Source organism: Teleopsis dalmanni, chromosome 2 (genome assembly GCF_002237135.1).
Source record: "Teleopsis dalmanni isolate 2A chromosome 2, ASM223713v2, whole genome shotgun sequence".
NCBI classification, from domain to species: domain Eukaryota; kingdom Metazoa; phylum Arthropoda; class Insecta; order Diptera; family Diopsidae; genus Teleopsis; species Teleopsis dalmanni.
Genome location: NC_051847.1, coordinates 143,698,007 through 143,715,751, shown reverse-complemented (window position 1 = coordinate 143,715,751; position 17,745 = coordinate 143,698,007). Strand labels below are relative to the sequence as shown.

The window sequence follows — 17,745 nt, the reverse complement described above, 5'->3', positions numbered from 1 at the left end:
CATTACTTAAAATAGGGAATACCCCTGTTATAACAAGCGACTTAAACACGTTTCGAGTAAATGCATTTTCTTGCTATTATTACTAAGAGCTAGATGCTCAAGATCAGAAATTATCCTATAGTTTATGTACGAGTGTTGTTTGATCACATATTCATTTCATATTCATCGAAAAAGCAAAACAGACATCCAAAGTTCGGTCGCAAAACTTTTCGCACATGTCTGTATATTTCAAATATCATATATACTAAACATAAATATAAATTAGCATTGAAAGATTGTGCAGCCTTGGCTTCTTGTGGATAAACACAATTAGTCATCGCTTCTAATTTGACAGGCACGAGTTCTAAGCCTGGCACTTGCAGTCCAAACAAATTATATACGGACTATAAACTAATTAAATAAAATTCGATTATTTCCAAAGACTACTGATGAAGAGTACTTGACAATACTCGAAACAGCGTTGTATGGTCAGCCAAACTTCAATAAAATTAAAATAAATTTTTGTGTTTGTCCTTTATTTCTTTCTTTGTTATAAGCTATAATAATGCTTCTTTGTCACTATACAAAGAAAGTCTAGCTTTACAGCAACACGAATACTTTATTCAAATATAAATTATTATTATATTTTTTTAAAACTTGCTTATTATCTTAGATAAGATCGCATTTGTATAATTAACTTTTAAAAAAATCATTTTTTTTTATAACTCATGTTTTTATAGAGAGGTTTCTAATAGTAGTAAACTACAACACCAAAAATTGTTTTTATATTATTTTAATTAATTGAATTTTTGGCTGACCATACAGCTGTTTCGAGTATTGTCAAATAATTAAATAATAAAAAAATCATCATAATTTTTTTTATTAATTTTTTTTTATTAATATGTAATAAAATAAAATAAAATAAAATTTAAAAATAAAGTTTTAAATTTTAACTTAAATTTAAAAAACAATTATGTTTTTATTGAATACTTTATAAACTACATATATTTGTTTTTATATGTTATGTCTATCAAATATTTTTGTTGTCTGTGTGCAGTGAAAATAAGTTCAAAATTTATCAAAATAAATTTTATTAGAAACATATGTGCATGTGTACTATACATACATATATTATATATACAAAATATATACGAAATTAGAACACAACACACAGAAACAATATTACACGCAAATGCATAAAACACTTGCACTAAAAATGAAACTCTGCATAAATACACTAAGTGTATAGTACCTCCATCTATCCGGTATTAGTAATTATTGCTCGTCATTTGCTCTTAGACTTATTTCTATAGCATCGTGTGTATTTGTCATTAACCCACTAGTTCTTTTAAGTAAATTTGTTCATTTGAATTGAAAAGCCCAAAGTTTATTATCTCATCACCCTTGCACCATTTTCATGGATATTAGATGTACTTTCACAATAATTTCTCAACATTAAATTTCATAAAACATGAAATTTTCGTTAGTTTTGCCATATTTCTTTCGGTTTATTTGTGTAGAAATGCATTTTATGGCTTTTTCAATAAGAAAATAAATTTCTATACCAATTCGTGAAAATTATTTCTAACGCATGTTGCACTCACAGTGTGAGTTGATCTCACGCCGTTCCACATATACAGCAATTCACACTGGCATTCGTGCTACTTTATCATTTTTCCAAATATCCGAGATCAATGCAAAGATAAAATTTTTTATGAAATAATTAAAACAGATATTCTTCATCATCTCCTATTGAAATACTCATATTTCTGACTAAAAATAGTCACAATACAAATAAAATATTTATTACTATAGAATAGAATAGAACTAACAGTCTGTAAGTTTGGGGTCTTCACATCTCATTTACAACTTCATAAATTTATCCTAAATGAAATTTTAGAGCTTTAAAGAGATTGATAAGAAAAATTTTATAAAGATTTCAGGAATTTAAGTTTACAATTCAATTTTTTTTTTGTTATACCATAAATTGTCCTTCAAAATTAAATTCATACCATTTACTAATTAAATATTTTCCTTCCACCAACGCAAGAATCTGCTTCAATTATTAAGTTAACTCATAAACCTACATATAATAAAATAAGCAAAAATCAAAGTGCTAGTTTATGGCACTAAAAAGCATTAGTAAATAATATATTTACTGTTATGCTTGAAAAACTTACTGTTATTTACTATTACATCTATTAGTTAAAATTCTAGTATTATGAAATTTATGCAGCATATTTATCTTGGAAATGAATAAATAATGTATCAATCATTTAGAAATTCTGTACTTAGATACTGGGAAGACCTCCACTGTAAAATAAACTACATAACTGAAAAGGTCAAAAACAGGTTAAGAAATTCATTAACCCACCTAAGACGGTATCTAATAGACTTGTTATTTTGACCAGAATAGATATAAAAATTCTAACCTGCTTCTTGACAAAGCACTGAAGTATCTGATGGTTTTGTGAATGCCATAAACTGAGTAACAGTAAACTTATCCATTTAGGAAATAAACTGCTCTTCATAATATATTGAACAATTCGGAACAATCAAGCTCATTAAAATCTTGTTGATCGGTTCATAAACTGTAATTGCTACAATAGACCATCTGAGCCACGGTACATCAATAATAAAAATAATTCAGTACTCTATAGGAAGTTATGTCACATCTCATATTGTTTTCTACTTAAACTTAGTATTAATTTTATCGTAAGACTCAAAAATGTGCCACAGACTTTTTGTTTTATATGATATTAAGGTCAAATGAACAAATTTCACACCAGAATGAAAGAGGTATATTGCATACTGTACATATATTGTTAATAACAGAATATAACTTGCTACATGTAATGACTCTGCTGTAGCATGTTAAAGTCTGGCATAGTATAAAATAACTTTCAACTGCCTTCTACTTGGGTGAATTCGATTTCAAAAATAAACACTTTTAAAATATTTTGAATAAAAATCTTTCACGCCACTTATATGGTAAGTGTTATCAAATCATATATAAAAAATATTAAATTGCATATGAATTGCCCTACTAAATTAAATTCATATTAATTACAAACATATTTGCTACACACCACAACAAAAATATAAAAATGAAAACATTAGCAAATGAAAGTGCTAGCTTACAGCACCAAAATTTTTAATTAAGTCAAGAAAATCTATCGTTAGGGCTATAAATGTTTGAAATGCATCTATATAAACATTCTGGATTTTAGTAGAGTCAGCTATTTGTATTAATTTTTCTACTACACTACGTCTTTATGTTGTTAGTGGGTTTCATTTTCAACATTCCAGCCCGATATCTCAAAAACTAATCTCTATTGACATAAAACATAGTTAAAGTTTTACGAAAAGGCTGTCTTTACTTAAATCTATCAGCGGAAAATCGGAATAGAGCCCAGAATATATCGGAATAGAAAGCGAAAAGCATATAGCGCAGCTAGAAATAAATTCCGGTGTCGTAGTGAACCTGTATACAACGCTTTATACAAAAAGAATTAATAAATACTATATATAGCATATATATATATAAAGTTTAAAACGCCAAATACCAACCGAAATACCTGAAGTAAAAATACCAACGCACTTAAATTGCTCTAATCAGAAACTTGATATTAAAAGATTTATCCTATATGAATATTTAAAACATTTAACCTAAACGAAATTAATAGTTAGTAGAGGAAGTAATTTATACTTTTACTTTAAACAATTTGCATAAACAAATAATAATTTATAACAATAAATTAACATAAAAAGTTAAGCATATAATTAATACAAATGAGAAATTATTATGAGGTTCAATGGCCCATATTAGCATATGGTATGTAGGCTACCAATTTATTGCTCCCACACAAAAATTAATTAATATTTAATTAAATAAAAGTCTAAGCAATTTGAAGGAATACAAAATTGTTAATATTAGAAATATTAGTTTATTTAGTTTGCACTTGAAAAAACTGTTTGTTTCATTTGTCAATCAACAAAATGAAGTTAAGTCTTATCGGATGTCATTAAATTATTAAATAAATTGCTCTTCTTTAATAAAAGTGTAATTATTTCGCGTTATTATCGTTGGAATTTGAAAACTAAATCAATTCTATAAAATGTAGTAAATATAGAACAACACATAAAATAGAAATATATTGCAAAAAAATTCTATTTGACGTCAAACCCATTTGTATTTATACACACTAATATCCACATATACAAATGCATGTTTCAAATTATACGAGTAGAAGCAATAGTTGTTCTAATCTTTAAATAATTTAGATTAAAACATCTAAATTATGTTGAACTTTATTATTACTGCAAGTATTTATAAGAGTAAATAGTTTACACAAAAGAAAACTAATACAAACACCATACCTTATTTCATTCATCACTTAATTCTTTCTAAAACATCATTAAAGACATTATTATATATATTTCTTCAAAACGATTACATTCCATAATTGTTTAATTGAAATTCTTGTTATGAATTATTTAAATTTCATATTTAGATCATGGATGTTATTAAGATTTTTATTTTCTATCCTTCCGAAGGGTAAACGAACCCCTATAACCACCAAACCACCAAAGTAATACCCACTTCACATTACATCAATAAACCCCTCGAACACGTACTTTTTACGTGATTCAAATTTATTCATTTACTCGATCTCAAATATCGACCGCATAGCCGACGAAACTTTCTTTCAAAATCCTTTAAGCTTGCTCGCTATCTGAATTATAATAAGTATTCCTTCGCTGAAACTACGGATTTAAAGAACCTCGCCTATGTATATAGTCATATTTTCAACTTCACATCACATCCAACTTCACAAATCAATTCTACCTGACTCTACTCTACTCTAATCTAATCATACTCATATCCTCTAGACTATGGCTTATATAGATTTACTTCTACTTCTTTCTTTATTCAAATAGAGATTTATATATATTTACTTTGGTAATTAAAGAAAGCAACTAAATAAGGAATATACCACATGACATAAGCCGTAACTTGAAAAATTAATTAAGTGTGTATAGTAAAATATATAATATAAATACATTAAGTTATTCCTAAGGAATTCTTAGGTTTAAAATTTCACGGACACTAGTTGGTATCTGTTCTCTATATATTATTTCCCAATAGTTTTAAAGGGTCAAAATTTCGGATTACGGCTTTAGATGCTTTGTATTTACTAAAAATAAAAACAAATTATTATTCTGCTCAAATGAGACATATATATGAGCTTCTAAAATTTTATTATTATTTTTTTAACGAGCTAATTGGTCATTTGTCCCACTGAAAATAACTATAGACTATAGTCGAAACATTGATGACAATAATATATAAATTTTAAACATAATTTAAAAAGTTATGTATGATTTAAACAATTGGCCAATTATCTTGTTTAAAAATCAAAATAATAAATAAAATTTTATTCATTAAAATAATAAATTTTAAGATTTTAAAAATAGTTAAAATATAAGTGAATGAAATTATATTATTGAAATGAATCATCTTTTAATTATTGAATTTTTTGGCCTAAGATTTAAATGTTCTTCAAACATATTTTAAGTCTTGAAAATCATGTGACTAGACTTTCTTGAAACCGCTGGCTAGACTTTTTGCTAATCTGACAACTTCCTCTAGAGTAAAACGAAATGATAGACTCGCCATCCTGCTTTCCTAAGGTTCACCCTGATTAATTCAACTTATACGCCGTGATATCTAGTAAATAAGCCCTGGCTACTTATTCAGAGCCCCTTGAAATAATTTACAAATCATTATATATTTCATTATAGTATGTTTATACAAAATAATTTTTAATATAAGATTCTAAAAGTTATTGTTATGCTTTAATTAAAAGCGATTCAATAAAGACATATTGTCAAATAAAAAAAAATGTTCTAGAGTATCTATATCTGGTGTAATTTTGCAAATTGACTTCATCTCCCATACTTTTTTATTCGTTTCTTGGACCAAGCAATTATCTACTACGTTTACTCTTTTTTTTTAAGAAAGAACTCTGTTTATAAGTATAAGTTTATAAACATGTTGGTATATAAATTGTTATCAACATATCTTAACTCCTTTGTGAATTGCTTCAGAAATTTTATTTCTACATAACTTTATTTTAAGAAATTATAATTAAAGTATCCTTTTGTGCAATTAACTTTTTTTTTTAAATATTTCCGGCTTTTTTGCCGTCAAAACATAATTAAAGTTGTGCCCTCAGTTCGCGTGCGTATATCCTTATCCTTTGCCAAAAGGTTTGCATGGTAACAATTTTCATGTGCACCACAACGCCTAAAAGCGAAAATCGATAATTTTCTTCAAGCGTCTAGTGTGCAATGAAACTTTTGTATGTACCATGAGAATAAAAACAGTTTAAACAAAATAAACTAATTTTATTATAATAAAAAACAAAAAAAATAGTACTTTGACTTTGTTAAAACTTTTAGTACATCCTCACACACACATGGTTATTTTTTTATATTATCTATTTTAAGTTAATGCAAAACTTACAACACCTGTAGGAATTATAGAGCTAAAATATAACAATGAATGTGTATCTACAGAATAGAAGATAACAAATTGTGAACAACTAAACAATCTGGGTATATCGCTAACATCATGTAAATTGTTACTGAATTTTTCCTGTACTGAAATTTTTAACAAAAGATAGAAAGACTCAACGATATGCAGACATCTGTATGAAATTCATTCCAATAAAAGGAAATCCAAAATTCTCATTGACATGTCCCGTAGAGATATAGGTCTTTTGGTAGGTTTACTTACAGGTCACTGTAAACTAGGGAACAATGCTAGGAGATTAGTTCTCCTAGCATGGAAGGAGATCTCATCGTCTTCTCATCTTAGGAAGACGATGAGAGTACCTCTCAACCGACATATTATTTTTTCTCTCACTCTCAATTTTATTATTTGCATTGAAAACAACAACAATGAAAGATGTCTCATAAAAGATATAAGTCTCATTATCGGTTTGCTAATAAGTTAGTCAATTGATAAACAAAACTATGAAAATAAAACTATGAAAAACTTTTTTCATTAACTCTTGCCCAAACTAAGTAAAAAATTAAAAAAGTAATTAATATCTGCTATGAATTATGACAGTATCCAGCACATACACAACATAGAAAGATATGTTTCCAATTTATTTTGTAGACAATCTTAGTGAACTGCAGGATCCAGTCTTAAAGATTATTTAACGATTTCTAAATTAAAACTCCATTTACGTCCACTGAGTTTTATATAGCTACACAATAGTCTAAGTGGATCTTTCAAATTAGTGTAATAACCGAATTTAACCCTATATGAAATGATTCAATAACGGTTAACCAAGTTCCGTTAAATATGTATAATAAAGATAATATATTAATTCAGAATGTAGCGAATAAAATCAAACCCTTGATTTGCAAAATGTGTTTTACAAACTCCGCCGCACACACTTGATCGAAATCATATTCAAACATGAATGACAAGCAAACACATTTTAAATAAAAAACAAATTAATGGAAATAACCATGATTTCAATGTGATGTATTTCAGTTTAAAAATCAAAGCTGCAAAAGTAACATTATATAATACAAATAAAATAACAACCACAAGTCCTTTTGTTAAAAAAAAAACAATTAAGCTATCATATTTTCACTAATAGTAGTTGTGAATTTTAATATTTGAATAATTAATAACACGCTGCCACTGACGAGGCACTTCGGGTAACCGCCAAACTAAGGAACAATTTCATTAAGAACTACCAAGTGATGTCCCTCCACAATGGAATAAATATAAGGTTACTTAACAATTGATCTTAAACTATTTTAGCGTGTCAACGGGAAGGTTATATCTTAGCTGACAAAATGTCACCTTTGCTTGGAAAGAGATGAAATGTCTGGGTCTATTTCTTGTAAATATTCGGCTTTGATGTAGACCAGAAGATCTGCTAAGTTTTCATTTGACATGCTAAATATATTCTGTTTGATTAATGTCAGTTATTAGCTCAAAAAATCTATTGTGGTCACAATGCACTGCTTTATTAATAACAAAGAGCTATTATTCTTCTCTAAACTGTTTTATTTTATTATTTTTATTATTTTGCAAATAATTACTAAAACTTCACTGCGTTCAACGTACTAAACCTAACTTTATTTCAATATTAAATAAAGTAAATTTGAATTTGAACTGTACAATGAACTGCGAGTTTATACTATATTTCAAAACTCTTATTAATTAAGATTAAACTAAAATACCATATTATATTAAATAAATATTTTTACTTTCAAAGAAAATATTTACATAAATATTATTTACATAAATATTAATACTTATACGACGTAAGCAACAACTTTATGCTTGTCAAGATGCTAAAACGTGTGCATCCTCAACAACATTGTATGTCAACATGTTGACAAACATTGATCCTTATCAACATAACATACCATCATTTTGACAGGTTACGAGCCTGTTATTTTGTCGTGATTGTCATAGCCATATTTTAGTCACCTAACAGATTACATATTTTTAATTAAACTATTTTCTACAAGTTCAAAGAAATTTTAATTTAAAGCTAAATCGATTTAATATAATTGCAGTTTTGAAAAAATAAAAACAAGTTCATTTTACTGAACTTGTTGAAATAACCATAAAAATAATATAATTCCATATGTAAAACAAAAAAATATTGACAATGAAAAAAACTTCAAGTTTGTTAAATCGATAAATAATTTTTCTTAAGACTTGAATTAACGTGAATTTTCTTTTAAATATTTTTATCATTTTTACATGTAATAATTTTTTATAAATAGTCAAAACCACTTTCTGAAGATTATAAAACTAATGCTGCATTTATGGCAAACTTTATTGGCCAGCATATTTTTCCCTTTAAATGATAAGCGTCTCAACTGCCATTTAAGACGAGACAAGTTAAGTCATACATTTTGCCATATGTTATGTGTTGTTGTTATTGACATTGCTTTATTTATTACTAGTTATGCTACCGTTTTTCACCTCTTTGCTTGCTATATTTCTTGTTTTTATTTTACCAATAGTTTTATGATTATTATTGTAGAAACCAAGTCTGCGCGAAACACAATTATTTCTTTGCAACTTGCGTACATAAATAGTAAATTGTGGTAACGTACCAAGCAAATAACGGTTTTGTGACTACCAACAATGTTGTTGTTGGTATTTTTATTATATGCGTTAATAGGCGTGTCAAAATAGGGAACTAAAAACGAATAACTCAAAAGAAACAAAATCTTAAAAATAATGTAGAAACCGAAAAATTCAATATTCTACTCAGCACATACATATGTATAATAGTCAATTGGATTTTTTTTTTAAATAGCAACACATGATATTTCAAAATTATTAATAATGTATACACAAAAAATTAAAACTTACCTTTTTAATTTATGCAAAAAACAAAACAATTTAATTTGTAAAATATGCCGCTTATTACGTATTAAACTAATATTGCATATATATATATATATATATTGTTATTAATTTCGCACACCGGAACACCTTTAAATTTTTTACTTTGTATGTTTATCCCCTGTTTTCACTTAAGCTTCTATGATTTTCTTATTAGATTTTCCGATTAAAATCAAGAAAATTCAATAGCACTTCTATACGCTTCGTTGTGTGTGTAAACTGTTTTCAAATGAGAAAATCGTTACAAACACCAATATTATATTCTGTATTTTTCAATAGCCACAAATATGTATAAAATTATTTATGTACACCCACTCTAACGTAGAGAATCACTTGGCATTTACGTCCGACAAAGCTCCGCACTCGACTGAAATTGCAAAGTGGAAAATTTTAGTTTTGCTTACAAAAATCACAATTGGAAAACTTTTGTGCATGCGCTCTGCTGATCTTTTATGTACTCATCATTATTATGTAGCATAAGGTTGCCAATACCATAAAAAATATAAATCTCAACTGAAACAAAGTTTAGATAATATAAATTTTATACCTTGTTTCCACTGCTTACTTAGTAAGATACTTGTAACATTAAGCTTTTTGTCGTTTACATTAGCACAAGTCATCGATAGCAATAGTACTTCTGTAGTCACGTTGCGCTGGCTTAGTGCTGCTTAGTCAGACTATTGAATCAAAATAGAAAATTATTCATTAACTGGAATATATATTTAAAGTAGTTGATGATTGAAAATTTTTTTGAGCGCTATTAACCAAATTTGTCAATTTTATAAACTTTTCAATTGTGAATAATATGTTCCTATTTTTGAGCTCAAACTTCATAAAATAATGAAAATTTTAGAAAAAAATTTATTTTAAAGGAAAGCCATATAAACTAGTATCTACCATAATATAATATTATAATGGAGGTATTTAGGCATACCTCCGTAACTCTTTAACGTCGTAATTTCACAAAAATAAACACATACCTATACACAAAATTTTACGATTTTACCAAGTTATGACGCTACTGAGCGCGTCTAAATATAAAATAATATTATGGTAATATATGTTATTTAAAAACCGATGTTTTTGTCGGAGCGAAAATCACAACCGACCCGATTTTTTTGTTTTGAATTGGAACGAAAACCGAAACAGAAAAAATAACGGTTCGAAGACTTGCAGAAAACACAGAAAATGCAAAGAAATTAATACATAATGTGTGTGATATTGTTTAAAATATGAATGCAGCAGTTCTTGCATATTAAATATATATTTGATATATAAACTCATTTATATATTTTTATATATCATATATATTTTTTTCATAAAAAACAAATATTTTAAAAAATTCTTAGTTCTTGTTTATTTTGATTTGTTTATTGTTTGCATTCACATTTTGTTTTATGTGTCAAAAAAGTAAAATTTCGACAATTTCGATCATTTGCAATATTGCATTCGTCAATTTTGGTCTTACTATATTTTTAAGTAAGTTAAAAAGCACGGAATCTCTTTGTATAGTTAATGAAATTTACTTAGCAATCTTAAGTAAGTTAAGTGTTCTAACGAAGCCAGTGGAAACATACGATTACCTAATTGCTTAAAATTTTTATACCATATTATATATTATTTATATAAGTAAAGTTGAACAGAATAATTATTTTTTTGTTATGAAGATCAACTGTAACTCTGCGCTAGTGCCTTAATTACGATTATGCCATGGGAGGATATACTAGAAAATATTTTTTATCTACATTTTCACTAAATTAATTATAATAAAAGAGAAATAAGGAAGAAGATGCCGAAATCCTCCAGCAGTTTACTTAATTAATTGTCAAATTATAATTATTAATTATAAACACATTCATATTTGTATATGTATAAAGTAGTACTCTTATTGGTATTATGCTTAAGACACATATAAGAGAGTCATATAAAGAATGGTCCAGAAAATTTTATACTCTTTTAAATCATGATCCAAGGCATTTTATATAGAGTGTCATTTGAAATTTTTGTTGTTTTCAATGTAAAATGAAATATTGAGAATGAGGGCAAGCGATAAATTGCGATTTAAATTTTGTCACAGTGACGAGGCCTTGCGTACCTTGACACATTGATCAAAACAGCGTTTCTCAATAATAAATGTCAAAATTAGGAGTAAAAATATATATCTTTCTATTAAAAAAAACTAATACGTGACAGTGTATTTTTATAATTTATAACATCAGCATGCTCGTGCTATAGTGCAGCATTATTTTTACGTTTTTGACGTCATCATACTTCTCGTACTGCAGATCAATGTTATTTTTCTCAACCTTTGTGCCGTCGTACATTTATGACGGCATCATGCTTCCACTCCAATGTACTGTTATTTTTATTATTAAAAGAACAAAAAAATAAATAATTGGTCGTTTACGTTTCAACTTACCTGATGCAATCGAAAACAATTAAAAAAATATACAAAAATTTATATAAAGAAAAATATCAAAAATTAAATAAACAAGCAAATAAAAAAATTAAAGGATCTTAAAAAAAATAAAAAGAAGTGAAAAAAAATTGAGAAATGGTTTTAAAAAAAACTAAACTAAAAAAAAATTTAAAAATATTTTTTTTTAACTTTAAGATAAAGTGTAATGCAAAGATTTTTTCATAAAATGCACAAAGTCCACAATTTATTTCAATTGTAACAAATAATATATAATTAATATGAAAATATGTCTGTAAAAATATGTACGTAAAACTACTGATTACCAAGTTATTTAATTCTGTTTAAATGACTACGTTTACGCGAGTCTTAAAATCACTTTTAAAACTGATTTTAAAATTTGTTCTTAGAGCGTTTACGCACAAAAATTAAAAGCACTTTTAAGGTAGCTGTCAATCAATCAGCTGTTTAACAGTAAACAGAAATGTTGATTTTAAACATTTTTAAAATGAATAGAGTAAAACTACAAATTGTTTTACTTTTATTGCAAAAAGAAATATAACCAAAATTGTAGAAAATAATAATGAAGCAACAATGCAGATTTTTAAAACATCTCGTAAAAAATTTACAAAATTACGAGAAATGCGATTGCAGCTCTTTAATAAAATGGCAATAAGTTCCGCTAATGAGGCTTTAATGAATGTATGTAAATGTTTTTATAAAGTTTTTCATAAAATATTTAGAATGCATTTTTGTTTTTAGCTTCCACCACGAATAAGAACTTTTAGCAAAAGGAAGAGAAGTTCGGAATGGTGGGATGTTGAAGTTCTGTAGTTCTATGACGATGAACAATGGATTGTTGATTTTAGAGTGAATCGACAAATATTTTTCAGGCTTGTAGATTTATTTAAGGATAAAATGGCACCAGCAGAAAATACTTTCGTTGAAGGGTTGAATATTCCCAACCTGAACATATGTACAATCGACAAAATTTGTCGTCCGGACAACTTATGCGAGATCATATATGCGCGTACTTGGCGAGAAAATTTCCACTTCTACATAGAAGCAATTAAAAAAATAATGTAGAAGAAACCAATTTTAAATTAATTAATTTATAATTTTTTTTATTTTTTTTTATAATAACAATATAATATATATAATATAATATATTTATAACAATTTGTGCTTAATGACAAATTTAAATAATTGAAAATAATAAACTTAACTTAAACTAAACTAAAATGTTTTAAATATATAGTCATCATTACGGTAAAGTTAAGATTTTCAAATAGAGAATAAAAAATAAACAAGTTTAATTAATTTAGATTCTGGGATGCAATTAGGCTTTTTCTATATTTTTTGCCGTCTAACAATTTAATTATTTGTTTTTCTGCAAATATTTTAATTAAACATTCTTTTTCCTCTTTCATCCAATTTTTTCTTTTCATTTCCTTTTTCTTCATATTTTTAGTTATTTGGTTAGTGTTATTTGTAATAAAATTCAAATTATTTGTACCTATTTACTGTTAACAGCTGACAATTCAAACCTTAAACTGCTTTTAAGGTGTTTACGCAAAGATTAAAAGTGACATTTCTTACTAAAAGTGATGTTAAACTACATTTAGTAAGCTAAAAGTGCTTTTAAGCAAAATTCAATTTAGGGTGTTTACGCGATCTTAAAATCGATTTTAAGAGCCTTAAAACAACTTTTAAGGCTCGCGTAAATGTAGTGAATACCTCAATAATTAATTTGTGCAACAAGTTCACAAAATCCTTGAAAAATCAATTAACCGATTACTCATTTCAATATAACAACATTTTACAACACTGGAAAATTCGTAAACATTTGTTTATTACTGACTAGATATAAGTGGTTATTTGAGTACCTCCCAATATATTTATAATAATGGCTACAAGTAAATAACAATTATAATAATGGATATATTTTCTAAGAATTGCGTTGCTTTATTGTGCATTTGATTGAGCTATATATGTTGCTGGCAGAATATAGAATAACTAAATCTAAAATAGTTAACCGGCTTAACCTGTTAAAACCAATTGGAAAATAAAGCTGCAGTTCATATTGTTTTATATACAAAATAAATATTTCATTTTTTTTGTAGCGGGCGTTTTATTTAAGAGCTCCGCAACATCCGCTGGAATAGCGTGCCTATTTTGTGCAATATGTTTTTTTGCTTTACGTTTAAATATTCCATGGTTTCGCGCAACACAACTAAATACCATTTTTGGTGGATACGTTGGATCTTGGCTGTTTTTAATGAGTTTAACTGCAGTGTCAAATATTGAAATGATATTGTTTGGAGCCGATTACCAAGCAAAATTTATTCCGGAGATTTTGTTTTGTATAACTTTGGCTACAGCCGCCTCAGTTATGGTCCACCGTGTTAGTGCAACATCTTGGTAAATACATTACTTAATTGTCAAATTAATTAACTCATTAAACAATTGTTTTAGTGTTTTATTCTCCATTATTACCCTGTATTTTGTACACGGAGTTTCGGTGAAATATTACGGAAAGGGATTAACAACTGCGGAGGCGATATCAGCTACAAAAAAGGGTGGCAATAAAAAAAATAAATGAATTGAAAAAAAAAAGTTAGGCAACAAAATATCAACTAATAACTTTTGTATACAAAACTCGAATATAATGTATTAAATTGTAATGTTCTCGTATTAAAAATATTAACTATACTTTAAAAAATATTTTCGCAATTCGAACATTCCAATAAAAAATATGGTTGCTGAATTATTCAATTGTTTTAAATTTATTAACTATTGTAACTATACATATTTGCCAAGGGTTCTAGATGGTTTTAATCCTTGGATTTTAAATAATACGGATATAATCTAATTATACATACATAATTTTTATACCTAATTATATATAGGTATAGTAATATTTTCATTAATCAAAAATTGATTCCATCCAACCCTATATTATTTTATGTTTATACTATACTTACAATTATCAATATACTTTAGCCAGACCCTTACGCAAAAATGTACTTTACAACGAGAGGGTGCTATTGGATAATTCGGTTATGATACATACATGATAAATCTACGTATATGTGTTTGTATCATGACTACATACGTATAAATATAGTTATTCAACGAATTTTATGAGGCTTTAGCGGACTAAGCTTTGCCATGTATTTAGCAAATTTCTGTATGGATTTTGAATAAAAATAATAATTATTACAGCAAACATACTTAAAGATAGAAGTTTAATTAATCTATTCTGCCTGTTTATTTACAAAGAGATATGTCTTTTTTTCAAAGGTCTAAGTCCATACACCATTTCTTGAAGATTTTGAATAAATTGATATCATACAAATTATTTACCTAACACAAAACTAAGAATAATTATGGTATATGAGTGTGTGGTTTCTCTCCGCACAGTAGCCATTCTATTCTGCATTGGACTGTTCCAAAGAGTGATTGTGCCAAGACGTCGGATTCCTCAGAACAAAAAAGATATAAAAGCTGCCTTAATAAAGAATTATATACATATGTAAGAAATTGTATATTCAAATCACAAAAATCTAACAATTTTACATATAAATAATATCAAATGTTACGTATTACATTCTGTTGTCATATCTAATGATCTACATCAGGACTGTCTAAAGTACGGCCGCATGTGGTCCGCGGCTAATGTTTGTGCGGCCTGCGACATTATTTTAATGTACTACAATTACGCAAATATTTTTTTAATGCACTGGTAAAACTACATTATTTTATTTTTATGGTATATGGTATCTTTATTTTTCTCCAAAACAACTATGAACGTATATATCTACGGCCCTCTAATCTGTACAGTGATTTGTATTGGCCAGCGATGGTGTCTAGTCTGGACAGCCGTGATCTACACGATAGATAGTAGAGTCAAATAGCAATAAAGTTACTTCTATTTCAGGCCGAGCAAACAAAATGTCACTTTAATAAAGCAAGCAAATGTCTTTTATGACTATATTGGTGATATTGGACAGACGTTGCAAGAAAGAAAATTCTGTGGCAAGAAATGCTTTGGGCATAAAAATTATTTCAAATTTTACGATATTGTTTGTCATACTATATTATTTTTTGGCCATTTATTCAAATCAGTTAGATTTAAAAAGACTCCAATGAAAATTGTTAATTTTATCAGAAATAACTTTTAAATAAAAGTATATCGTTTTTTGTTTTTACCCTCATTCGTACCTAAACAAAAGAACCAGTAAAAAAAATAGTAAAAAAAAAATTTGTGAAAAAATAAGAAAATACAACTCTCCAATAAAAATAAATAGGGGTATTCACTCTCTCTTGCAAACTCATTGCAAGGTGCAAAAAATGCACAGATCTTACAAGCATGCAATTGATAACAACAAAATACGTGCACAAAGTTTCATGCAATTTTGTGAAAATTATTTGCAATTTTCCTATACTACAACCTATGTATATTTGCTTGCAACAAAACAAAAATGCCAGAAAACAGCTGTTTTGACATTTATTGCTTCTCATTTTTAAATTTGAGTTTGGTAGCGAAAGGTAAGTTCGTTAAAATATACAAATTTTGGTTATTTAAAATTTTCTAATTATTTTCAGATAAGAATAGAAGACAGAGCACCAGCAACTAAAAAGAAAAGGTTGCAGCTCCAAATAATAGAATTTCTGCAGGAAAAATAGAATTTATATGTTATATGTTAATACCTTCAGTCAGAATATTAAAAGCATTATTTTCAATTAAAATATCTATATATTTTTGTATTTCACTTGTTCGCGGCATTGTTATATTTTTATTTTTCTTTGCTCAATCTGATACGGCTGCAAAAACAGCTGATTCATTTTGACGACGCAGCAGAGGTGTTTTCGTACTCTTGCAGTTTTTGTATAGCATTCTTCTATTTCGTGCTCCTTATATCGTATTGTATCTAAACAATCAGTAAGACATACTGATAAAAATCCTCATAAAAATAAGAAAATAAAATTCTCTATGTTTTCTATGTTTTTACCCGTATATCGTATCGCACCATAACAATCAGTTCAAAATAATAATAAAAATCTTAATTAAAAATAAGAAACGTTTTTTTTTTAAATATTTATAATTAAGTTTATTAAGTTCTTTCTTTCCATAATCATTAATCATTTTAATGTTTGGGATTGGTTTAAAGATTTATTAATTATTTTTTATTATTAATTATTAATTTTAATGTTTTTATTTAATTTTTTATAATAATTAAATTAAATTAAGGGACATACATTTACATACTAAAAACACTAACAACTACATTCATGTATTTATATATAATCGTAATTTCATATCTTTATAATGTATAGATTTTTAATTATGCATATTATAATATATATTCAATACATTCGTACATGTTTATTTTTATTTTTTTGTTATATATACCTATTATGTATATAGTTTTAAGTTAATAAAATTATAAGGATTTTTTTATGTATACAATCATTTTAATTTATTATAAATTAATTAAAAAATATTTTATTAGTTTTGTATACCAATTGTGTTTCCATGTTTCGTTTTATATTTATATTATGTATTTATGTTTTTTGAACAAGAAAACTTTTTCATTTTTAATTTTTATATTAAAAGTTAGCATTATATATATATTTTGTGTATTTAAATAACTGTGTCATCCACTTGTCATTTCAATTTGCAAAATGTATTCTATTGTTAATTTTCTTTTCGCTTATCCACCATAATTTAAAGAATTTTTTTAAATCACTTTAACCACTTTTTATAAGAGTTGGCATTTATTAACAACGTATTCAGTTAATAACTGCTTGTTTTTTTGTTTTTAAACTATCATTAATAATTTGGTTGTGTTTAATAATATATACCCATTTATTTATATCTGTATAT

At 26.7% G+C, this 17,745-nt stretch overlaps 2 protein-coding genes across 4 annotated transcripts in view; one reads left to right on the top strand and one right to left on the bottom strand.

The window, feature by feature from the left end:
• LOC119678882 (dihydropyrimidinase-like) overlaps positions 1-9,808 on the bottom strand; it is a 37,841-nt gene extending 28,033 nt beyond the window's left edge. For 2 of the 3 annotated variants that reach the window (XM_038090961.1, XM_038090963.1), the window contains exon 1: positions 9,407-9,808. The gene's annotated coding sequence lies outside the window, so the exon portion shown is untranslated. The remainder of the gene's footprint in view (positions 1-9,406) is intronic. The other variant, XM_038090962.1, reaches the window with a different exon arrangement.
• A 3,877-nt stretch (positions 9,809-13,685) lies between these two features.
• Positions 13,686-14,504, top strand: LOC119682325 (protein KRTCAP2 homolog). Its single transcript, XM_038095737.1, has 3 exons — positions 13,686-13,771; positions 13,979-14,276; positions 14,331-14,504. Exons 1-3 carry the CDS (start codon positions 13,762-13,764, stop codon positions 14,455-14,457), a joined length of 435 nt encoding a protein of 144 aa, XP_037951665.1. The 5' UTR covers positions 13,686-13,761; the 3' UTR covers positions 14,458-14,504.
• The last annotated feature ends 3,241 nt before the right edge of the window (positions 14,505-17,745 follow it).

Coding starts and splice junctions, on each gene's coding strand:
- LOC119682325 (XM_038095737.1), top strand. Junction 14,277..14,330: donor CGTGTTAGTGCAACATCTTG/GTAAATACATTA, acceptor CAATTGTTTTAG/TGTTTTATTCTCCATTATTA.